General features: G+C 44.3%; 1 protein-coding gene across 6 annotated transcripts in view; it reads left to right on the top strand.

Moving 5' to 3' along the window:
• Positions 1-25,826, top strand: part of ATP2B4 (ATPase plasma membrane Ca2+ transporting 4) — a 102,550-nt gene that overhangs the window by 71,020 nt on the left and 5,704 nt on the right. For 3 of the 6 annotated variants that reach the window (XM_066261645.1, XM_066261643.1, XM_066261644.1), the window contains 12 exons: positions 2,120-2,334; positions 2,669-2,911; positions 4,239-4,480; positions 5,408-5,639; positions 6,716-6,895; positions 7,608-7,695; positions 8,336-8,442; positions 14,310-14,501; positions 14,947-15,160; positions 15,726-15,937; positions 16,858-16,965; positions 18,791-18,967. In XM_066261645.1, coding sequence (XP_066117742.1) covers positions 2,120-2,334; positions 2,669-2,911; positions 4,239-4,480; positions 5,408-5,639; positions 6,716-6,895; positions 7,608-7,695; positions 8,336-8,442; positions 14,310-14,501; positions 14,947-15,160; positions 15,726-15,937; positions 16,858-16,965; positions 18,791-18,967 — 2,210 coding nt within the window. Of the gene's footprint in view, positions 1-2,119; positions 2,335-2,668; positions 2,912-4,238; positions 4,481-5,407; positions 5,640-6,715; positions 6,896-7,607; positions 7,696-8,335; positions 8,443-14,309; positions 14,502-14,946; positions 15,161-15,725; positions 15,938-16,857; positions 16,966-18,790; positions 18,968-22,264; positions 22,446-25,826 lie in introns of all 6 variants that reach the window. The other 3 variants (XM_066261647.1, XM_066261646.1, XM_066261648.1) reach the window with 2 other exon arrangements.

Below are 25,826 nucleotides of genomic sequence, written 5' to 3'. Positions count from 1 at the left end.
TCTTGTATATCACAGGAGAAAGTGGCTTCTCCATCACTTGCTTCTATAGTCTCTGTCTTCTACCTTCTTTTCTTTAAATTATTGATTGATTCTAGAGCGAGAAGAAGGGAGAGAGAGAGAGAAACATTGATTTGTTGTTCTACTTATTATGTATTCATTGGTTGATTCTTGTATTTGCCCTGACCGGGGATGAACCCTCAACTTTGGCGAATAGGGGCAACACTCTAACCCACTGAACTGCCTGGCCAGGGTGTCCTCTACATTGTTTCAGTGGTGATGTGGGGTGTTGGGTTTGGAAGAGGGAACAAAAGGAGGATTGCTCCTTCAGTGCACCTATCCAGGTATGTTCTGGTACCAACCACTGTTACTTCCTCCCTTTACTACAGTCATAGTCTAGCTCAGTGCATCTCTGTGTGTCCAGTTCACTTGGAACCTTTATGTTAAAACACAGTGTCTGATTCAGGAGGTCTGGAGCAGAGCCTGAGAGTCTGTGTTTCTAACAAGCCCCCAGGGAGGCCAGAGACACTGACCCACTAAGCACACTCTGAGCAGCTAGAATCTGTGCTGTCCACTACCATAGCCACTAACCAAGTTTGGCTGTTTTTATTTAAATTAATTAAAATTGAATACAATTGCAGAGAATTCCATTAGGCAGGGTTAGTCTAGCCTGTTCACTCGGTTCTTTTACCCAGCTGATTTTGACTACTGTGAAATCTCTTGGATATAAACTATACGTGGATGAGCTGAATTGCACGTGTGGAATCAAGTTATTGAGCCTGCCACGCAAGCTTGAAACATTAAACAGACTACACAGAATCTCTCCCGTTGTCCTCCTAATCCCTGTATTTTTCTGTAGGAAGTACAAGCTTTCTGATGGCCACTCCCTAGACCACCTGTCTCCTCTGTTGTTTTATTCTACGTTTCAGGCTAGGTCAGGACTAAGATGAGGCAAATGAGGTGCCTTGTGCCACCCTGAGAGTGAAGCCTCCTTCAATTTTGGACTCTGGCAGCTTGTTTGCCTCGCCTTAGCCCTGAGCCTGATTAAAGAAAGTGCAGAAGAACGTGCTCTTGTTGGTACTCACTGATCCCATCTGGCCCTGCTTGTCAGGTCCTTGGGAAAAGTGAAGACCCAAACCAGACCCTGGCTGCAGGCAGGGCCCTTCCCAGTTGTTGTGCCGCAGGTGTAAGTGCCTCTGCCCAGATACGGAGCCCAGGGCAAACGGAGCCCTCCACCAGTTGTTTACAGACCTTGAGCAGATTCAGTTGCCTCTATGTAGGTTGACCAGCTGTCCCAGTTTATTTATTTGAGACTTTCTCGATTTTAGAATGGATAGTGAAAATTTTATGGGGAGTTCTTTTTCCTCCTGAGTTCTCTTATATCTCAGAAATCTGCTCAGTCTATAAACCAGGACAGTGGGTCCCCCTCCCAGTGCCTCTCTCTGCCTTAGTTTCCTCAGAAAAGGGGATAATGATAGGAGCTGATTTCACGGGTTGTTGTGAGGATTAAATAAATTAGTTTATGTGAAGTGCTTACCTGGCCCGTAGTCAGCACTGTATAAATACGTGCTGTATTGTCATCTCTGTCTGTGCCGCGTTAGAAAGGTTCGGAGGCAGTGTTCTACGGTTGGTCTTGTAGGTGCTATGCTAACACCATAGGGGCTTCGCTGTAAACAAGGTGGGAATTGCCTGGCATTCACGGGCTGTTACGGGAAAAGTCCACATTGGCAGACTACTAGGAAACTGGCAAATATGGTCGCTACATAGTGAATTATGGGACGAGGGTAAGGTCTAAAATAGAATCATAGAATGCTATTTCAGAACACTAGACCAGCCCCCTAGTTATGCATGAGGAAATAGGCCTGGAGAGGGTCAAAGACTGTCCAAAGTCCTGAGTCAAATGAGTACAGTCCTGAGACTAGAACCTGTGTCTCTGAAATGCAAAACCTGTGTCTTTTCCCTACACTATCATATGCAAACCACAGAGAATAGGTAGGGGGCTTTAGTATGATTTTCTGGAGGTAGCAGTTTTAAAAATTGGTGCCAGAGGCTACAACATATGCCAATCCTTCTCTGGCTGGGGCCTAAGAGCTGGGGTTCACGTGACTTGTTTCCTGTTTAGGTCTGATCATGTCTTCTATCACCGTTCTCGTCCTGATTCTGTACTTTGTGATTGAAAACTTCGTGATACATCGCAGACCGTGGCTAGCCGACTGCGTCCCCATCTACGTCCAGTACTTTGTCAAGTTCTTCATCATTGGTATCACTGTACTGGTGGTGGCTGTGCCAGAGGGGCTTCCACTGGCTGTCACCATTTCACTGGCCTACTCTGTGAAGGTGAGACTAGAGTGATACTTTCTTTTCCTTTAGGACAGAGATGGGAGGGGAGAGTGCCACATAGCCTTTAATGAAAGAATAGATTGTCTATCCTCTGTAGACTCTGGGTTGTACCTCATAAGAGCACAAGTCCCTGGCCCTAGGAAAGGCCCATCATGCTAGTCGCATCTGTGTTCTAATGACCCAGTAGATTGTAAAGAGGATTTATAAGAATAGTGTCCTGCATTTTTGTGTGGACAAGGGGATGAATTGTGGAAAGATGTTGGCTGGGAAATGGACAATATCGGGACAGCTTAGTTGGCCCCTCTCACATCTCTTCTCTTGTTCTATGTAGAAAATGATGAAAGACAATAACCTAGTACGGCACCTGGATGCTTGTGAGACGATGGGCAATGCCACAGCCATCTGCTCTGACAAGACGGGCACACTGACCATGAACCGCATGACTGTTGTGCAAGCTTATATCGGAGATACCCGCTACCGTCAGCTCCCCAGCCCTGATGCCCTTGTGCCCAATGTCCTGGACCTTATTGTCAATGGCATTGCTCTCAACAGTGCCTATACCTCCAAGATCCTGGTAAGATCTGCCTTTGCCTAGACTTACAATGGGTGGTTGGAAGGAACATTAATGTCTCTGAGACAACTTATCTTCTCTTCATTCTGCCTGAACTGCCTTTGCCGATTGCATTTCCCACTCCTAAGTGAACATATTTGGGCTGAAACTAGGGAATAATCCGTGGGAGTAGATTTTGGTTAGGAGCCCCAAGGTGACAGGTGGGAATCTATGACTACAAAATGTCCCCCAATTACCATATAAATGCAATAGCTCCAGGAATACCTCATGCTGATAACAGAATTGGGCTTATCAGGAGTAAAGTACTCACTTTCCAGAAACTCAGGAAGGGTATTAGAATAAGACCCACATAGTGTGAGACCTCAGCACCAACCCCAAGACAAACTAAAATACCCATAAGTCCTGGGTGGCTCAGTGATCAGTTGCCACTGACCCTGTCTGACCACGCTTGAAAAAAATAAATGCCATCCTCCCACTCCCAGCCCTTTGAGGGGAGTTCTTTCCTGAGTTATCTCCTTTGTTGAGGCATCATTTTTTGTTGTTGTTTTAAGTGAGAGGATGGGAGATAGAAATAGTCCCACATGCGCCCCAACCAGGATCTGCAGGGAAGCCCCCCGTCTAGGGCTGATGCTTGAATCAGCCAAACTATTTTTTTTTTTTTTTTGTATTTTTCTGAAGCTGGAAACGGGGAGAGACAGTCAGACAGACTCCCGCATGCGCCCGACCGGGATCCACCTGGCACGCCCACTAGGGGCGAAGCTCTGCCCACCAGGGGGCAATGCTCTACCCCTCTGGGGCGTCGCTCTGCCGCGACCAGAGCCACTCTAGCGCCTGGGGCAGAGGCCAAGGAGCCATCCCCAGCGCCCGGGCCATCTTTGCTCCAATGGAGCCTTGGCTGCGGGAGGGTAAGAGAGAGACAGAGAGGAAGGAGGGGGCTGTGGAGAAGCAAATGGGCACTTCTCCTATGTGCCCTGGCCAGGAATCGAACCCGGGTCCCCCGCACACCAGGCCAACGCTCTACCACTGAGCCAACCGGCCAGGGCAGCCAAACTATTTTTAATGCCAAAGGCTGACGCTCAGAACAACAAGCTATCCCCAGCCGCTGGGCCATCACTTGAACCAAATTGAGCCACTGACTGCAAGAGGGGAAGAAAGAGAAAAGAGGTAGAGGGAGGGGAAGAGAAGTAGATGTTTGCTTCTCCTGTGTGTCCTGACCAGGAATCGAACCCAGGATGTGCATACATCAGGTCAATGCTGTATCCACTGAGCCAGCTGGCCAGGGCCAGTTGAAGCATCTTATTCAATAGTGCCTTGTATGTTTTTCTCTCAGCCTCCAGAGAAGGAGGGAGGCCTGCCACGGCAGGTGGGCAACAAGACAGAGTGTGCACTGCTGGGCTTTGTCTCAGACCTGAAGCAGAACTACCATGCGGTGCGCCATGAGGTGCCTGAGGAAAAGCTCTACAAGGTGTACACGTTCAACTCAGTACGCAAGTCCATGAGCACGGTCATCCAGAAGCCCAGCGGCGGCTTCCGCATGTACAGCAAGGGCGCCTCTGAGATCATTTTGCGCAAGTGAGCATTCTTTTCCCCCCTTCTTCCCTTCAAGATCCTCCTTCAGGAAGGTCTAGGTGACAGGCCCATGCTGAACCCACTGAAGGATGCATAAGCCTCTTCTGAGCATTTACCTAGGCCAAGCATTGTTTATAAGGACTGCAGGTGGCTCATTTTATTTAATCCTCACAATTTGATGAGTTAGATACTATTATCACTTCATTTTTACAGACAAGAAAACAAAGGTACACTGAAGTTAAGTAACTTGCTCAAGGTGATATAGCTAATAGCTAATAGTGGTACTGCCAGGATTCAGACCTAGGCCATTCAAGCTTCCATTTCTTAATCTGAAAACAGATAGTAATACCCATTCATTACTATAGTTAAATGATTCAGTGTATATAAACACCTTGCACATAGCAAGTACTAGAAATGTTAGTTCTATGTTCCCCTTTTCTTCTTATTGTCAGTTCTAATTATAGGGAAGTTGCATAACCTAATCAAAGTAGCTAGACTATCCACAGGTCATTAACAGTTGATCTACATGGGTATAGGGCCAGTAACTGAATTAGCTAGTATCCTAACTTGACTTCTGTCATTGAATACATTCTTGTTGAGCACACCCTATCCACTGAACACTATTCTCAATACTGGGGGCAGAATACTTTTGAGAAGTTCAGAAGAGCAGATAATCCATAAATGACTCTTGGCACTGCATCACATATGAGTAGTAACAGATGACATGGAAAAGTCATACACTCTGCCTATCCATCAGCAGGCCACCCCCACCTTGGATAAAGGGAGCTACCTGGGTAGTGGATAAATATCTCTGGCCATGGAGATGTCTTTAGAAGTAATGCAGAGTTGCCACAATGTCTATATATAAAAGGCTGTGGAGTTATAAATATACTGGGGGGGATGCTGCTTTCTAACTTTGTACCTCCCCAGGTGTAATCGAATCCTGGACAAGAAAGGAGAAGCAGTGCCATTCAAGAATAAGGACCGAGATGAGATGGTGCGCACTGTCATTGAGCCGATGGCCTGTGAGGGACTCCGGACTATCTGCTTAGCTTATCGAGATTTCAATGACGTAGAGCCCCCGTGGGACAATGAGAATGAAATCCTCACTGAACTGACCTGTATTGCAGTGGTGGGCATTGAGGACCCTGTGCGCCCAGAGGTGAGGCTTTGGCTTGGAGAAAGGACAAGAACACATGAATGGAAGTCTTCTGGTGGCCGTGGCCCATGTGCAGCCCCAGTGTGATCTACTGGGAAGCCACCAGGAGTCATGGGAACAAGGGTACTGGTTCTGCTTCTAGTTGTGACCCACACAAGTCACCTAACTGCTTCTCACTTATGAGGAAAGCCATTTCTGTGCTTTCGGCTTCACAGAACTGCTGCAGAGTACAGACCTGTGAGAAGGTGCCATTCCTACACCTAATGCTGTCTGTGGGGTGGGAAGCATGGGCTTCTCTGGGCTTATCATTTGGTTCTTAAGGATAGTCAGGAGGCTAAATTAATCAGGATACCAGCTTTGTCTCTAACCACCTTCTTTCAATCAACACATTTTTGCTGAATCTCCCCCCCCCCCCCAGAAGAGCTGAATACTATTCTTGACAGTAGGGCATTGAAAAAGTCTCTGTTTCTGAGTTCCTACAAATGGACTATCAATTATCAAGGCCCAAAAGCATGAAAGGGTGTCCAGTGTTTGGGAAACTACAAAGAACTGATATGGTTGGAGCATGAGCCAAGGAGGGTGCAGAGTGTTAAAGCTTCTGCTAGAAAGAAAGACAGCGGCCAATTCTCAAAAGGCCATATGTACCCTGCTAAGGAGTCTAGATCATGTTTGTCAACTGCTGGTCCAGGTAACCCATGGTGGTCTGCCAGAAATTTCATGCCGCTCCGTGAAAGAGTTGACTGGCAGGAAATTTCTGGTGGACCGGCAGCAGTCTGCAGACCGGAAGTTGAAAAACACTGGTCTAGATGGTAAATGGAAGAATAAGCTTTGATACCTGCTTTCTGAAGCCAATTTCCCCTTCACCTCATGGTACAATGAGGCGAATTCCAATGTGAGTATTATGGATAGGACAGAAATGAGGTGGCAGCAAACCATGTAAAAATGACTAGACTTAACCTGTACCCCATGGCACTGCTTCTAGAGTGCCTCTCCTGTCTACATGAGGGCACAGCTGGACGGGGCTGCTTCCCAGCGTGGCCAGCCGCAGTCGTTCTCCCCTCTTGCTTCCCTCTCCACAGGTACCAGAAGCTATTACCAAATGCAAGCAAGCTGGCATTACTGTCAGAATGGTAACAGGAGACAACATCAATACAGCCCGGGCCATTGCCACCAAATGTGGCATTCTGACACCGGGGGATGACTTCCTATGCTTGGAAGGCAAAGAATTCAACCGACTTATCCGCAATGAGAAGGGCGAGGTGGGTCCTGGCTGAGCGGAACTGAGGTCTCATTTGGCAAGGGAAGGGCTGGGTCTGTTGTAAGGCATCTGGGACACGTGGAAGAAAGTGGGTGGTTTTTAAACTAAAATCTATTAATAGTGAAATATCCCTTCCACCAAAGCTGCTCAGATGGTAAAATTGAGATCTCATGATTGTCATTCAGAAGCTAGCTTTTGAGACAGTGTCTCTAACTTTTCACATCTTTCCATTTTTTTTCAGTCCTGGGATTAGTTTGTACTGACTTCCCTCTACCTCATTCCTCCTCTGTCACTGCCCTGTGACTAACAGTGGCACAGGTTTGTAAGAGGATGTGGTCTGAGTGTGGAGCAGACCAAAGCTTCCTGTTCTGTGTAGAAATCAAACCCAAGGCCTCAGGAGCACCACTTTAGCCACCTGAGCCAACAGCTAACCCTGGCTCACCTCCTGTCAAGGGTCTAAGAAATATGGGATTGTCTCCCAGGGAGGAAGTTGGGTGGAAAAAGAAGACAAGCCAGGCCTGAATGGTCACCATCAGTGAATGCGCCCTTGGAGACTGAGGCAGCTACTTCATCTGCACTGGGGGCCAGGCTAACACTCCCCCTGGGCAGTGAAGTACCAGGTCTCCCAGCAATTTGAAGTGCATGGAAAAGGCAGGTTTTCCTGGATGGCTGTTCTAAGCTTGACTGACCCCAGGTGTGTCTGATATTGGCAGGTAGAGCAAGAGAAGCTGGACAAGATCTGGCCTAAGCTTCGAGTACTGGCACGATCTTCCCCCACAGACAAGCATACATTGGTCAAAGGTGAGGTCATCTCCTGAGTAGGTGACTGGGGTAGTGGAAGGCAGCAGGGTGGGGACAGGTAAAAACCATCCTCCCAAACAACTTTCCTGTTCAGAACAGGGAGGTCCTAGGAGAGCTCTCTGGCTCTTCGGGAGAATATACAGTTAAGCAAACAGCTGAACCCCTAGTGAGTCTATGGTGTATAATAAAGTTTTAAACACTATCCTATGTATCTTGTTTGCCAATAATACTATGAACTGGGCAGGACAGGTTAAACTATTTCTATTTTACAAATGAAGTTTGAGGCTGAAACAATAAGTAACATTTCCAAATTGCCCAGCCAGTTAGTAGAAGTGGTACAGCTCAACCCCCAGTCTCTGCCTCCAAATCATTTGGTGCTTTTGTGCCACATAATAGCTGTCTTAGGGCACCAGACAGTATCTGATAAGGACAGAATTCCTTCAGTCAGAGTGCTACCCATGAAACAGTGTACTGCCCTTGGGTGACAGTATAGAACTTCCAGCACGGGAAAAAAGAAGGCAGCAGAAGGGAGGTGATGGCAAGCACCAGACCAGAAAAGCACCTTTGGGGAGGAACAGGGCTCGCCAAATGGCTTCAGATGGCACGTGTGGACTGACTGGGGTGTGTCTGCTCTTCCCAGGCATCATTGACAGTACTGTTGGGGAACAGCGGCAGGTGGTGGCTGTCACTGGTGATGGCACAAATGATGGGCCAGCTCTGAAGAAAGCAGATGTTGGTTTTGCCATGGTAAGCAGCTCAGCAGTCTATCAGGAAGCCAAGATGGGCTTCCTGTACCTTCACATCTTACTTTGTGTTCTTTTCTCCAACTCCATCTCTCTTCCCAACCTAGCTAGTAATAATGTGTATAAATGGGGAGCTATCAACTATGAGAATAGATGATGTAGGCAGGGAAATCAGGAAGCATCATAACCCAGGAGAGCAAGACCATCTTGAACTTGCACATGAACATGTAATCTTATCTGCCTACGCACACTGTAGAAAATCCATGTTTTATATGGAACACATACTCTGTGACCAGCACTGTTCATCACTCTGCTTTCTACTTGTGAGTCTGGGAACATCAGAATCACTTGTAAGATTCTCTTAAAGTAGCATGTTCCAAGGTTCCACAGTTGGACATTTTGATTCAGTGACATCTGGAGTGGGTCCCAGAAATATTTGGGTTTTCTTAACAGGCACACTTGTTCGTTCTGATGTTCAGGGACATTTAAAAGCTCCCAAATTGCAAAGTACATTCTCACCCTTAAGTAGCTTGTGACTGTAAGGGTCCCCTATATATTGAACTGTCGGTGATTTTTAAGCAGTGGAAAGAGATTCAAGAAGTAATCGGTCTTTTTTTTTTTTTTTTTTTTTTTTTTTTTTGTATTTTTCTGAACCTGGAAACAGGGAGAGACAGACAGACTCCCGCATGTGCCCGACCGGGATCCACCCGGCACGCCCACCAGGGGCGACGCTCTGCCCACCAGGGGGCGATGCTCTGCCCCTCTGGGGTGTCGCTCTGCCTTGACCAGAGCCACTCTAGCGCCTGGGGCAGAGGCCAAGGAGCCATCCCCAGTGCCCGGGCCATCTTTGCTCCAATGGAGCCTTGGCTGTGGGAGGGGAAGAGAGAGACAGAGAGGAAGGAGGGCGGAGGTGGAGAAGCAAATGGGTGCTTCTCCTATGTGCCCTGGCCAGGAATCGAACCCGGGTCCCCCGCACGCCAGGCCAACGCTCGACCACTGAGCCAACCGGCCAGGGCCAAGAAGTAATCGGTCTTTAAGATGCTCTGTTTAACAACAAAAAAGTGTTTATTCTAGGAAATTTCAAGAATATACAAAAGTAGACAGAATGATTTAATCAATCCCCATGTACTTGTCACTCAGCATCAGCTTTCAAAATTAGGCCAAGCTTGTTTCCCTGAACCCTTCCCTGTCCCCTTCCTGCATATTCTCCATCTCCAGTTGAATTATTCTGAAGCAAATTCAAGACATCATGTCATTTCCTTAAAAAAAAAAAAATGTCAGTGTGTGTCTTGGAAAGATAAGTATGTATCAATAAAATATATTTAAAAGAATCATAATACCATTATCTCAAAAAATTGCTTCCTTACTATCATCAAATATCTAGTCAGTTGACATATCCCCAGTTGCTTCATAAATGTTGTTTTCATTTCTCCACATAAGATCCATACATTGCAATTGTTTGATGTGTCTCCTAAATATCTTTATCTATAGCAGTAGTTCTGAAAGTGTGCTCCTTTTTTTCCAGCTGTAAACCTATAGAAATGCAGATTCTCAGGCCCCACATCAGATCTACTGAATCAGAAAGCTTGGAGTTGGGGCCCAGTAATCTGTTTTAATAGGCCATTGGTATTCTGACATACACTAAAGTTTGATAGGCACTGATCTCATAGGATCACTGTGTTGAGTACCCAAGACTAACCTTGACATTTGTGGGTTCACTAGAAGAACTGATGGGACTCAGAGTATATCTGTACTCATGGCTAAGTTTTAGTACATTGAGACAGTAAGGACGTAGTAAGGGGGAAAGTCATAGGCGGAGTTTAAAGGGGTCCATTTGTGGGCTTCCTTATGCTCTCTTCCACGGCAAGGGTTCACACAAAGCACGCTTTCCCCCAGCGACAAAAATGCAACAACACATGTAATGTTTCTGTCCAGAGAAGCCCATCAGAGACTGAGCACCCAAGGTGTTCATTGGGGTTGGTTATCTATGCACCATTGCCTAGCTCATGCTGTGATTCCAGACTCCCAGAAGGGAAACAGCTGTTCAGAAACCATATTGTTTGGGCACATTTTAGGCACAGTGAATCACTAATTACTTTTCAGTTAACTGTTGACTGGGAGGATACTGGGAGCAGAGTTTCCAATTGCCAACCGTACACATAGGCCTCTCTAGGATAGCAGTCTCAGGCCTGCTGTATTAACTCTTTTCTGCACAATCCCCTCCCATCGTTTTTCATAGCTATTTAGTATTGAAGGAACCAGGTTGTTTGTCTTCACAGAATATCACACAGCATAGCTTTTGTTGACTGTAACCCTGAAATGTCCTTTAACGTGTTCTTTTGTTTCTTATATTTTCTATTAACTAGTAATTAGTTGTAGAAGTAATCAGGTTCTAGATCATTAGAGGCTACAAAATGATGTTGTGATTTTCTTTACTTATTAACTTGAATATTCTACTTAAAAATGTTCCCTTATCAGTTTTTTGTTTAATCTGAAGTTCAATTCCTACATGAAAGTCAGATTAATGATTGATTCTTTTTCTTTATTTAACAGTTTTCAAAATAATGAGTTGACTTTTTCAGATCCTCCAAAGTGACCAATCGATTATATATTTTTAAATATTATTATGAACTCATGGATTTAAGCATATTTGCTGTGTTTCAGTCCATTGCCCATCTTATCATTTTGATGTCCACACTGAGTCGTCATGACCATCTTCAACCCTGCTAAGTTCTTTTGATACAACCCCAGCTGTCCCTAATAGCTTCCTTGGTTTCTTATAATATGTTCCAGTGTCATCATCATGTGTATTTCTTATCCTAAATCTAGAGTCATCCATTTCTCAAAGGAGTCCTGCTTCATTTTAGTGAGAAATGGTATTTAGAGAACATAATCTGAATATCAGGAGACTCCTTACTACTGAGTAAATCATTGTTTCTAGACCTTATCAGTGGATGAAGCTAGGAAATACATTTCATATGTTTCTTTTGTGTTTCTGTGTTTTAAAGTAAAATACTTCATGAATTCATATTTATATTTCCAATACAAATTTAGAACTACTTTAACCTCCTAGTTTTATTTAACTTCCCTGATTTTATATTAATATCTCATAAGCTGAAAAATAATTTTTTTTGACAAAGACAGAGATGGAGAGAAGGACAGGTAGGGACGGACAGGAAGGGAGAGAGATGAGAAGCATCAGTTCATCTTTTCAGCACCTTAGTTGTTCAATGATTGCTTTCTCATATGTGTCTTGACCAGGGGGCCACAGCAGAATGTGTGACCCCTTGCTCAAGCCAGCGACCTTGGGCTTCAAGCCAGTGACCTTTGGTCTCAAGCCAGCGACCATGGGGTCCTGTCTGTGATCCCACACTCAAGCCAGCATCCCCATGCTCAAGCTGGTGAGCCCATGCTCAAGCTGGATGAACCCGCACTGAAGCCGGCAACCTCAGGGTTTCAAACATGGGTCCTCCATGTCCCAGTCCAACACTCTATCCACTGCACCACTGCCTGGTGATTTTGGTTTTGATTTCTAAGGAAATTAGCATAATTACTATTTGCTTTATTCTAAAATATATATATATATATAATAATTTCAAAAGAGCAACAATAATACAATTACTCTACTAAAAACAATTAAGGGATTTTTTAAAATTTAATTGATTTTAGAGAAAAAGGAAGGGAGGCAGACAGAGAGAGGGAGAGAAACACTGATTTGTTGGTCCACTTATTTACACATTCATTGGTCATTTCTTGTAAGTGCCTTGACTTGGGATCAAACTTGCAACCTTGGCCTATCAGAGCAACATGCTAGCCAACTGAGCTATGTGGTCAGGGCTAGTTAAAGGTTTTTCTTATAGCTATTTTTTACCCTGTAGTTATATCCTACTAAGGATATGCCATCAATTTACTGTGTTTTTTAAAAAGTCATTTGGAAACCTGACCTGTGGTGGCGCAGTGGATGAAGCATCGACCTGGAATGCTGAGGTTGCCAGTTCGAAACCCTGGGCTTGCCTGGTCAAGGCACATATGGGAGTTGATGCTTCCTGCTCCCCCACTCATTTCTCTCTCTCTCTCTCCCTCTCTCTCTCTTTCTCTCTCTCTCTCTCCTCTATAAAATGAATAAATTTTTTTTTAAGTAAATTTTTAAAAAGTCATTTGGGACATTTTTCCTGTGTGTGGTTGTGCTACCAACTGGTTACTGGTTATGCCAATTCGTTTATATCATGTTGCTTTCCAATTTAGAGATTGCTTTTTAAACTTAAGTTTTTAAATAACGTGTAAAGTAGTTATGTAGTTCTAAAGTCAAATATGAAAAACTGGCCTTTTCATAGAAATCTAGCTTCTGTTCCTATCGCCTCTACCTTGTTGTGTACTTCTTAATCCTACAGGTAATTTATTTTTTTAGATTTTGGTTTATCCTTTTTGCTTTTTTAAAAAATAATTGAGTAATATATTTATGTCTCACTCTTTTAGATGAGCGATGCTTATCTACAGTACTATCCATTCTCACCTATATACATTCTATGCACTTTTTTTCCAACTCACTTTTTTCACTTAACATAACTTGAAGATTATTCTATGGTAATAGTACATAGAGATATTCCTCCTTTATTTTCCTCCTCTTTTTATAGTGCATGGTGTAGTGTTGTATGGATGTAATAGAGAACTTTAGAGAGCTGTCTTTAAAAAGATTTTATTTATTAATTTTAAAGTGGGGATAGAGAGAAAAAGGGCATTGGGGAGAGCAGGAAGCATCAACTTGTAGTAGTTGCTTCTCATGTATGCCTTGACCAGGCAAGCCCAGGGTTTCAAACTGGCGACCTCAGCATTCCAAGTCAACACTTGATCCACTGCTCCACTACAGGTCAGGTTAAAGAACTTTTTTTCAATGGGGAAACCAAATTGTATAGTCTAATAGATATTCATTTGTTGCAATCTGGATAGGAAAATAATACCACCAGGTAAAGAGAACCAGTAATCTACTAATGCAAGCCAAATAAACAAATAAGCTCCTCTGTGGGTTACAGAAGTTGTAAAATGTGTAATAAAAGTATGGGCTGGGGATGGTAGGGACAGCTTTGCAACGCAAGTAGAGCTTAGTTGAGTAGAACATTAAAGAGGTAAGTTTTAAGTAGACGGGGAAAGAGGATGTTCCAGACTTGGGAAAATGATATAAGTAGAATGAGAAATTCAGGAAATTGTGAATAAACCAGTGGGTTTTAAGCAGAAAGATACGTAAGAGTGGGTCGGAAAATGCATCAGCGTTCACTTATTGAGGGCTCTGAGTGCTGGATGAGAAAATTTACTGTTTCTTAAGTACAGCTCTCAATCCCTGATATTTCTACTCAGAAACTTTTAGTGGTCTCTCAGTGTTGGGATTTTGAGCAAGGGTAAGACTCCTTAACTGTGCCACCAAACTATTTCTCCTACTTAAAGTTGGGGGTGACAAGGACTTAAACGAGATACTGGCAGTGGCAAGTGAGATTTAAGAATTTGGAGGTAGACTAGATAGGACATGTTCCCTATCTTTTAATTTGTTTCTAAGGTGGGAGAGTAAGAAGGAAGAGAAAAAGGAATATCAAAGATAACTGTAATTTGCAATCTGGGTTCAGGAGTAAGGTGGTAGCATCAGGTTCCAGCCTTCTTTTCTGTAAAGTGACAGCGATACATTTCCCCTTCATTTTCTTTGGGGAAGAAAATGACTCAAGATGCATGGTTTAGTCTTTAGTATTTGTGTGGCTAGTGTGCCCTCTAGTGTTAGCCTAGTTCAGAAGCTTCTTGGAGGTCAGGAAATGGAGTCTGGGTTCAGAATGCTGGTAAACTCTGCTTTACCCAGTTCCTCAGTTTCCCTTCCCCTTCTCACCTCAGGGTATTGCAGGCACAGATGTGGCAAAGGAGGCATCAGACATCATCCTAACAGATGACAACTTTACCAGCATTGTGAAGGCAGTGATGTGGGGACGAAATGTCTATGACAGCATCTCCAAGTTCCTGCAGTTCCAGCTCACTGTCAATGTGGTGGCCGTGATCGTGGCCTTCACCGGCGCCTGCATCACTCAGGTGAAGGGAGTGTGTGTGAAGGGGGGCTGGAATGGGAGAGATGAGGCAGGGGCTGAGAAATGTGGGGAATAGGGCACAGTGTGCTACTGAAGAGTAAGGACAGTTCCCCCGGTGGTGTCAGGGTAGGGGTCAGCTCTTTTAGGTCCACTCTCCATCTGCTTGTGTGGGGCAATGGTAATTTATCTTATGATGTCAGCCACTGTGAGAAGCACTTACATGATTATCTCTGCTCTTCCAAAACAATCTTGCAGAGAACCTATCATCCTCATTTGACAGATGAGGAACCTAGGACTCAAAGAGGTTAAGTATCTTTCTCAAGGTCACTCAGCTAATAAGTGACCCAAAGTCTAAGGGGATAATAGAAGCTAGACAAAGGTGAGGCTGATGAGTGAGGTGAGGGTCGTTTCTGAGGAAATCTAAAAGGATTGGCTCTTCTCCCCACCAGGATTCCCCATTGAAAGCTGTGCAGATGCTGTGGGTTAATCTAATCATGGACACGTTTGCCTCATTGGCCCTGGCCACAGAGCCTCCCACAGATTCTCTGTTGATGCGTCGCCCCTATGGCCGAAATAAGCCTCTAATATCACGGACTATGATGAAGAACATCTTGGGCCATGCAGTGTATCAGCTCACAGTCATCTTTTTACTTGTCTTTGCCGGTGAGCTGAGGGTGGGGACGGGAGTGAGGTGGTGGTTGTGTCGTTGGATGGCGATGGGCAGAGAGTGGCCCAAAGACAGAAGGCAGCAGGGGCGCAGACTGAGCACAAGACTAGGAGTAACAGCAGTTTCACTCACCGAGTGTGTCCTCTGTTCCCGCTACTGGGCACGTTATGCTAGTTTACGTACTTCTGTTAAATCCTAACAGAATTTCACAAGGATAGCTTCATTATACCTTTTTTTAGAGATTATAAAATGAAAACTCGGGTCACATGATAGTGATGCTGAGATTCAAATCTATGTCTGCCTGACTCCAGTGCATGTAGTTCTACCACCATGCTGCACTGTAAGAAGGTAAATATTAACGGAGCAACTGAGTTAGGGTCTGATATATTGAGATCACGGCTAACATTTGAAATGCTTAATAATTAACATAGCTTAAATACTGACCAATTCAAATGGAAACCAGCCATCAGTAGCCAATATGTCCACATAGCATGTTCTGACTCAACCTGAGCCCTCGTTGACATCAGACTTACCCTGCAGTGCTTCTGCTCTCTCTTCTAGGTGAGAAATTATTTGACATTGACAGTGGGAGAAAGGCACCCCTACATTCCCCACCCAGCCAGCACTACACCATTGTGTTCAACACTTTTGTGCTGATGCAGCTCTTCAATGAAATCAATTCACGCAAGATCCATGGAGAGAGGAATGTCTTCTCAGGCATCTTTCGTAATATTATCTTTTGTTCTGTGGTTCTCGGCACATTCGTTAGCCAGGTGAGATTCTAGCTGGAATTGGGGTAGGAAGTCTATAGTGTTACAGGCCAGAAGCTGGCAGCCAGGGTTCCTTAATTACCCAGGAAAAGGTGCAAGGGGGTAATGGGGGCTGTGAGGTGTTGGGTTCCCCATTGGCTTCCATTTGCACATGGTTGTAGATTTGGAAACTGCTGTGTCAAGTGCCCCAGTGCAAGGCAGCATGTTGGTAGCAAATGAAATAATACTTGTAGGATCCTTTTATTATCTTTCTAAAACACAGAAATCTTATGAAGTAACCAAGAGAAGGGTCCCTGTCTTCAACCCTCTTTCCATGCTTCCTGTGAGCATACATGAAATGTGCCTTGTGCACTATGGGGGCTCTCTCAGTAGGAATTTTTTGCAGTCCACAGAGAAAGGGAAGAGATGGGAGGCTGCACATGTGGGTGACAGATAAGCCTGTCTTGGGCTTCTCTGGGGCCTGGGGTTAAGAATGTGGGTGCCCTCATGGGAAGAGGATTGAGCCCTTCCTTCTTACCCTAGTCAGAGCTACACTTAAACATCTGCAGATACAAGAGATTATGAGCTCACCGTATAACTAAGGAGCTCCTGCCTCCCCCCTAAGCTGGGTACCTCCCTTATTTGTCTCCATCCTCAGTTCCTCTCCTCCATTGCTGTGACTTATCTTTGTCACCACTGGCTTTAGTCATAAGAATTCTTTAGCTTCCCATTTCCCCAGCTCTTACATTAATAATTTTTATCGTAACTGTGTCTGTCTTCCCTTCTCTCCTTCCGAATTTTTTCTTTCTCCTTTCTCAACAAGGAAATCAGGACTTAGACCTCAGGGATCCTGGGGTGAGGGATTATGTGTCTCTGGTGGCCTTGGCTGGGGGGCTGACTACCTGTTACCTCTCTGATGATGGGCTGACCCAACTCTATTGTAGATTTTCATCGTGGAATTTGGGGGTAAACCTTTCAGCTGTACAAGCCTTACTCTGTCCCAGTGGTTTTGGTGTCTCTTCATTGGTATTGGAGAACTGCTGTGGGGCCAGGTGAGTACTGGCCAACCCGCCCTGTGCATTCATACAGCCTGCAGACCTCTTCTCCTTTCCTCCCACCCCCTCAAGTTTTTGAGTTTTTCTATCTTCTAGGATCCCAAGGTGGAATGATCACTGCCCACCACTTTAGAGACCTCAGATCTCTCCTCTAACCAGGCCTGGAAGCTAAATCCCTTAGCTTTTCTGAGATGGGAGTGGAAATTTTCAATGAAATTTACTGAAAAAATAATAACAAAGTGGAAGTCTTAGAAATAGAAGAGTTTACAAAGCATGTCTTTATTCTAATGAAGCTTCCGTCTGGCCCAGGCTACTCTGCTGACAACGTTTAAGACTTCCCCCATCTCTTCTGTTTCTCACCATGGTCTTATCTCGGTTGAATTGCTGACTCTCATAAATCCAGACTCACAAGGTGTCCAGAGAAGCAATATAGCCTAAAGCTCAGAGCATGGATGTTGGACCGACCACCTGAGTTTGAATTCTAGCTTCCCCTTTTACAAGTTGAACTTTGAACAAGTTTCTTAACCACTCTGTGTCTCAGTTTTCCTCAACTTAGGCTAATAGGGTCATTGTTAATTGTTGTTAATCAGCAAATCAGTTACTATACCAAAATGACTTAGAACAATGTCTACTACCCTATGAGTATTCAATAAATGTTAGCTGCTAAAATTATAATATCAGGTCTGGTAAGAGTTTCACCCCTTTCCTAACACTACTTTGATGTTTTCTGCTTTGCTGTAACTAACCCCAAAGATTCCCCACCACCAGCACCACCAGGGCTGCAGCCTTTTCCCCAGAGACCTAGTGTTTTTTCATACTAGATGCCTCCCTAATTAAGTCCTATCCCAATTCCTAACCCAAGTCCCTCCACCCTGTTCTGTTTGCTGAAGTTCATTTACTAGTGGGTCTCTGAAGCAGCTTACACTAGGGTGAAGCTTGGTTGTTTCACCTACTGTTTGAAACTATCATCTGAGTCAGTCTCACATGTAACTCTGTGGCCTTAATCTCAGGTAACAGCCTTCGTTCTATATCACAGCATATCCAAAAGCAGAACTGATATCCTTCTTATTTCAAAACACTTGGGTCCAAATACTTGGGACTGCCCACAGAGCCCATCTTTCCCATCTAAACTTTGTCCACTCCCCCTCTTGTACGTAAAGGAGAACTGACTGATAGGTTCTAAACTCACCAAATGATTTATTTTGAATTACAAGCCTACTCTACTGCTCCATGGCTTCTGGTAATACTCCTATGTCCCTTCTTACCTGGCCTGTCCCACCTACTTCCTCACCCCAAGCCCAAGAAGACTTTTAGTATCCTTCCATCACAGTTTCATAACTTTCTTTGCATGTGGTAACTAAGAAGAGGCTCGTTCTTTTCCAACACCATCTCTTCCCCTTATTCATACACATGTAATGTGACCGTCCTGTCCACAAGGTTCTTTTCCTCCAGGCCTCGATCTCTATCCTTTCTCACTGTGTACCATGCATCCTAGTTCTACTTCTCTGAAAAGACACATGGCAAAATGGAAAGGAAGAACTGAGACAGTAGGAGAAGAATGAAGCATATAACTAGACAGCTAACTGGTCAACTACTAGAATATAAGTTCCCCTTTGGATGTCCACAAATATAGAAGACCTTCTTGGGGTCCTGACAGCTGACAGGCACTTGATGAATGCTGCTTGAATAGACTGGTGCTTCTCCCACTATTCTCTCAGTGGATGGGTTATAAACCTACCCAAGGGCCTGACCTGTTGAAGTTGAATGACAGCTCTTCTCACCACCATTCTGGTATTTTCCTTTTTGCTGCACCTGTTCTCAGGTAATCTCTACAATACCTACCCAATCCTTGAAGTTCCTGAAGGAGGCTGGGCATGGCATTACCAAAGAGGAGATCACCAAGGATGCAGAGGGGCTAGATGAAATTGACCATGCAGAGATGGAGCTACGCCGAGGCCAGATCCTCTGGTTCCGGGGCCTTAACCGTATCCAGACTCAGGTACTTCCTGGGAGAAGAAGTCTCCCCATCTTGGGAAATTTGGGGAGGGCAGCAGTTCTTGGTGGCCAACATCTCTTCCCTTCCACACTACTACTCTGGGCAGCTATAGCTCCCTAGCTGTAGAGCAGAGAGGAGCAGAGGCAGCTACACCAACTCCTCTGAGAGGATAATATTTATAGTTGTAGGGTCTAGAGTATGGGACACTACCTGTTAGCATAGTCCTTTAGCTTCAGGTTGGTTCTAAAGCCCACTTTCCCATCCTCCATTGGGTTAGCAAGCTTCCAACATGAGGTCTCTTGTAGGCACTATACCTGACCCAGGGTGGGAAAAGTTCAAAGTCTTTTCCTACCCTTCAGGAGGAGGGACTTAGACAATATCTCTATGCCAGCAGCCCAGAAGACACTTAATGTACCTTCTCAAGCTGCTGTTAGGGTAATATAGATGTTACCTGGAGGGATCTTTGTAAAAGAAACTCACCCTCTTATATCTTCCTCACTTGAAATTTAGGGTCATAGTAGGGAATCTGATAGCTAAGTGTATAAATGATAGTAATCTCTCAAGGCCTAAATATCTTTTGCAGGATTCAGACTTGAAGCTATAATTTCTTCAAAATTTTTTCTTACAATTTCTGAAATGGGAGAGAAGCCACTCCTGTTGCTCATAATTCCCCAGCCTATAGCCCTCCAGACACCTTCCCCCGACTTTTCATGCAACTCTATCTACCTTCTCCTGGGTGAATGGGCTGGTCTAGGCATTGACAGTCCTATCATTTTCCCTGTTCTTGCCTCATACACTTCTGTGTTAGTCCTAAGACCTCCCACCTTGAGAAAGGTTCAATCCCAAGATCTCAGGGTGCTCTCCTGAGAACACGCCTGTTTCTCTCTACTGATTGGCTGAAGATCCAGAAATAAGTTTCACTCTCTAAAATTAGCTTTGCAGATATTTAGAAAGTTCCCTAGTCAAGTCCACCTCTTCTCGGTGCACAGAGAAGAGAGGTGCAGTGGATATACTAAGCTAAAGAGCTGAGAGCTTATCTTCCATGGGCAAGACAACAGATGGAAGTGGGAGAGAGGAGCCAGGTAGGAAAACGCTGGGACTCCTTCTCCCAGGTTCCTCCTCCCAGAGAGGGAAGTTCCCACAGGACCTGCAAATACTGCCTCAGCACATGCAGAGTTCCCACTCTCATCCCACCCACTCCCCCGGCTGCTGAGCCCCTCCATGGCCTCACCTGCCCAGAGAATGTGGCATTTTGGTTCCTGTCCATAAGGCCCCAGTGCTTTCCTTTAGGTCTGCTATGTTCAAAATAACCTGTCTGCTTTTCTTCCCTTCAGGATCCTCTACCTCCTCTCTACTATGTGATTTCTTTCCTAGCTGGGATTCTCTCATTGCAGTATCTCCTGGCTCCTTGCCAATCTTCTCTCTTGGGGACTTGAGATTCATGGAGCTTCCTTTCCCCATCCAATATCAATGTTCACTGCCTCAACTATGTAGTTTTATTGCCTACATAGCATTAAGAATACCACCTTTCCCTATCAGAGTATAAGGCAGTTGGGCCAGAACGGCATTAACCCTGAACTTAGGCAGCAAAGACAACCTGTTAAAAATGCCACAGTAACCGAATCTGTGCCATTGCAGTGTGCACCTGACCCTGCAAGCAGAAAAGGCTGACCGTGCCAACCTGCACCGTACACCTGAAGCTCTCCCCTGGTACATCTCTTTAACCTCAGCAGGGCTCTGACTAATTCCCCTGCCATCTGATTCCTAATCTTTGTTGTCATTCTCATAGCAACATTTAGGGTGGCCAAGCGACTACTCCATCCTGATCCCTTTGGTCAGAGAAAGCTAAAGCACTAGAAAGCAGAAGTTTAGGAAACAAGGGCTAGAATCTTAGGAAGGTAAACCTAAGACCCAATTGCCTTGTGGAAGTTGACACCTCATAACCCCAATGAACACTGAAGAAGGTATCTCTACAGCCCCTTCTGCCATGTAGCTGAACCCTCCCTGCATGCAAGCCCTTTCCTCCTACAGGATCAGGCTTCTCTGTCCCCTGGAACTGAAAACCCTATAATGTGATGAAGGGGTGGTGTTTTAGCTCAGAATCCAGAAATGAGCCCTGAACATTTCATGGCTTCTCGGGAAGCTTTATAAGTAAAAATAACTGACTCACTAGGTGCCTGCTTTCCTGCCTTCTCTCCTGAGGAAATTAAGTCAGATGAGTGGAAACAGCACCTTTCCTGCATTCCTGGGAGATTGGCCAATGGTATTAAGCATGTGGGCATTTTTAAGATGATTCTATCAGATTCTAAGGAATAAAGAAATTCCTTTAGATGTATTCCTTGTTATTTAGGGGTCAGGGATAAGGATGGTAGGTTTGACTGAGGCTCCACACCCAGACCGTTGCTGGAAAGCAAATGGCATGAATTGCCTCTGTCTCAGAGGAGTAGAACCCTGAATTCCAGAGACCACTGTCTAGAGCTAGACTTGAAGCTGCTCACCACCCACCAACTATCAACAACTCCTTTGCCCCTCCTTCAGTCTAACTGCCCACTTATTGTCAGCATTTCTACCAGACATTTCTGGATCTCTAATGCTTTAATGTGGCTAGTCACATTTTATCTGAAGAAGCTGGCCATTGGATTCCTGAGCTCCATTCTTGGTCCCTGTCCACCTCAGTCCGAGGAAAGGATGTCTCAGAGAAGAAATTCAGAGAGGGTGAGCCCAGCAACTCGTGGGTCAGGAGCCTTTCCACTGTGTCATCACGTATGGGCTACTACATGCCTCTGTTTTTTCTTTAAACACATGAGTTATTGTCCTGGAAAACCTGCAAAGATAGGTAGTTGATTTAATTGGTCTAGAGGTTTCTGAACCTCAAATTTCAGTAATATATACTTCTATCTTAAATTGCATGCCTTATTTTTTAAAAAGTACAGGTCAAAACAGTGAATATGTTGTCACTATCTGTGAGATGCTGGAAGTTCCTTTAAATTTTAGATACCTTTGGACACTGACACACCTAAAATGTCCTCCACTGGCTAAAAGGGGAGACCAGACTGGATTCTGGCTGGCTATTTGGACTCCATAGCAAATTGTTCCTTAAAGGTATAATACGCAATGGTCACATTTGCCCCTGCTCCTCACCATTGCTTTTTGAGGGAATCTCTCTGGCTTTTTATCTCCTGTCCCCTTTTCCCAGTTCCTTCCACCCCCCTTCCCAAACCCTTCAGAACCCTCCCTTCCTCTTTCTTCACCTCTCTCTGACTGTGGAACAAAGCTATTTCATTCTCTGATTCTTTGCAGATCGACGTAATTAACACATTCCAGACGGGAGCCTCTTTTAAGGGAGTCATAAAGCGACCGACCATGGGTCAACACCTTGATGTAAAACATGTTCCTAGCTCATCCTATGTAGCAGTTGCACCAATCAGATCTTCCCCCACCACTTCTGTTGCCGCTGCTGTTCCATCTCCTACTCTGGGCAGTGAGTGATAGTCTATTATGATGCATGATTTGCTAAAATGACCACAAGAGAGCACATGGCATCCACTTTAACCAACCATGGTTATCTTTTCCTTTTGGTTTTCCCTTTGATCTTTGACTTAAGGGAAGAAAAATGGGACAGAAAGCCCACTCCAAAACCAGGCTATGTGCCCTTTTATTTTGTTAATTTTTAAATTTATAGTGTTGAAAAGCTACTAAACCATAACTATTTTAAAAGCAACAGTCCTGTTTTCTAATTGTTTCCCCACATTGCTTGTTTCTTCCTTGTTTTTTATTTTACTTGACTTTGTTTTCTTGTGTTTTGCTGTTTTGGATATGTTGTTCATTTCTTCTCCTTCTGCTCCTTTGTCTAAACTCAATCTCCTAGGGCTAGATGTAAGGTTAGGCCAAGGAAAACCCAGGAACTCGCTTCATTTGGGGGCAAGTTTGAGATCTCCTGAGAAAGGTACTAAGGGAGCTATTGTTCCCATGGGTTTTGTTTGTTTGTTTGTTTGTTTTTACTGGTAGACCTGTCATAATTGAGCCAGTATGGAACTTGGACACTAATAATAGTCCTTTTGGTGACTTTTATCTTTAGCTGGCAGTATTGGCATAAAAGATATAGATGAATGTGAAGAAAGGAAAGTTTGATTCAAATGCACAGGACTGAACAGCTCTGCTGTTTAATTTTTCAGGGACTTTCAACCAAATTCTGGTAGGAGAAATACACGCAAAGGTCAAAATAACTTATTTTTCTCCACCTGTTAAAACTTCTTTATTTTTTTATTTAAGGAATTTCTGAAGAGCAACATTTTTCCCCCTTGCTTCTCCTTTCCTCTAGGAATAGAATAGAAACATAGAACCAGAAAGTTTAAAAACCATTGCCTCACCTGTAATGAGCCATTTATATCTTATTTTGCACATAAAGTTTTAGGAATCCCTTTCTTAACCAGCCTGTCCATTGGAATGCTGTACACACTCATCCTAAGATCTGGTGTTCCCATGGGTAGATTACTGGGTTCCTGCTAATGCTTATGCCTTCCTCTACTAGACACTTTACCTTTCCCAAGTGGGATACAGAGAGGGGGGAAGTCTGTTTGCTGATAAGTGCTGAGTGTGTGTTTGTCCTTTCCTCGCAAACGCCCTTCCAACCATAGGTGGGGAGTAAAGAAAGAGCAATCGCACTGTCTGTAGGTCTCCCAGGCTTAGATTATTTGTTGCCTTTTTAACTAAGTGCAAGTGTTCTCATGGGAGGTATTGGGGGAAAAGGAAGGAGTCTTTCTTAATATATATATATATATATATATATATATATTTCTTTTTTATTTTTTATTTTTATTCATTTTAGAGAGGATAGGGAGAGACAGAGAGAGAGAGAAGGGGGGGAGGAGCTGGAAGCATCAATTCCCATATGCGCCTTGACCAGGCAAGCCCAGGGTTTCAAACCAGCAACCTCAGCATTTCCAGGTCAACGCTTTATCCACTGCGCCACCACAGGTCAGGCAATATATATATTTCTTTAGGCCCAAAGGTAGTCAGGGAACTAAATAAGTCTTACCCTGAAAATATCCACGAGCCTCATGTTGAAATCCTCCCATATTTCTCTTTTATTTCCATTTTCTTCCAGTTTTACCATGTCCTTCTAACTAATTTCTGTTCTACTTTTTATCACACCTTTATGTTAGGAAGGGTTAGTGTCAGATATCCCAACAGTTTGAAGGTAAAAGGAGCTAAGCAGAAGATAACCCACTGGACCCTTTGTAGACTTGCTGGTAGACGCTATGATGCAAACCATCGGAGACTAGAAAATCAGTCACAAGAGACAGGCCAGACCTGCTCTTTCTCCAGTTCTTTCTTCCTTGGAGGTTGGAGAAATTATAGTCATGCATTTTAAAACCCCCTTTCCCATTTTAGATTTCCAAGTGAATTCAATTATTTAACTAATCTTTAGTAGATAAATCTCTAAGATTTCCCTCTATAAGAAAGCCATAATCCCTTTTCTTTCCCTGGTTTCTGAAAAGTGAGCAGAAAACTACAGAATATCAGCTGAGGAAATGGAGTCTTCATTTGTCCATTCATTGAGCCTAGGTGGCAGTAAGCACTATGGTCTAGCCTGGTTGGGGATCCTAAGTCATGAGAAAGAGTTGCCCTTCAATCAGCCACTTCACCTGTAGGACAGGGACCAAAGAGGAGACATTTCCCAAAGGTTTTCAGAAGTGATGACCAGGGAAGGAAAGGTTGATGAGCAAGTGGAGAGAGCCTAAAACTTTCACAGCACCCACCTCACTAGCTGTATCTTGTTTCGCATACCCAACTCATGCACTAGGCAGCACGCATCAGGAAAGGAGGAGGACCTGGGGGTGGGTTGGTGATGGTGTATCTGTGTGATTGTTTATCATCATGTGTTATATATTCTCTGAGGCCAGTGTTGGACTTCAGGAACATTCTGGCACAGCCTCATGCTCTCTTCCCCCTCACCCTTCGCTCCACCCACCACGCCACCAGATGGTACTCCCTAGCTTTCTGACTCCGCTTCACTTGAGCTTCCCTTGCAGGTGACTGGTTTCCCTTTAGATTCCAGAAGTCCTTCAGTTGGCCAGAGGGTTGTTCCTTGTTCCCCCAAAGAAGAAAGTTTCCCAATTTTTTCCATCTGCCCGCCCCCTGTTCACTTTTATCTCCTGTATTACTTACCTGTAACAATGTATGATCACCACAACGTGGGAGAGGGAGAGCCAGCAAACATGGCTCCAGACCCTCACTACAACCCCACTCTTTAAAAATCTGTTTTTAATATTAGACTTTATATATTATTGTTTTTATAAAGAATTCAATGTTTAAAACAATAGAAGCAAGAAGTTTGAACATCACTGATATTGAAGATGATCAACTGGTGGTAGAAAGGTACCTGTTCATTTGCAGCACTTGTTAGAAATTTTGAGATCTCATGAGCAGGTGAACAATATGGGCTGTGTTATTAATCTCTTCATGGGGAAGTCGGTGTGACTTTGAAATACATCTCTTGATCAGGGCCAAGGAAGAACGCATTGGATTTGGGTTTACCTAAACCAAGTTGCCTTGCTCTAAGTTTGACATAGATCAATTAAAACTTGGGACCTCCTGGAGACTAGATAGATCCTCTGTTCCATTTAATCTCACCTAGATCTGGGTCAAAGAGAACATGACAGGTAAAATTCACCCATTAGATGATTAATAGGAATTGTAGAAGGATGGAAAAGTAGGTCTCCAACCTCTTGGGATCCAACTTTCTCCCCTATCCCCAGTCCTACTAAACCAGCTTTGAAATCCTTCCTCAGAGAGACCTGCAGTTCAAAAAAGCAGACTGCCAAAGTGGGCACCCATGGATTAATGCAAAGGCTGGTTA

This window comes from Saccopteryx bilineata, chromosome 2 (genome assembly GCF_036850765.1).
Source record: "Saccopteryx bilineata isolate mSacBil1 chromosome 2, mSacBil1_pri_phased_curated, whole genome shotgun sequence".
Taxonomy (NCBI): Eukaryota; Metazoa; Chordata; class Mammalia; order Chiroptera; family Emballonuridae; genus Saccopteryx; species Saccopteryx bilineata.
Note: the sequence above shows the minus strand (reverse complement) of the source record. Positions and strands in the feature narration are given on the sequence as shown.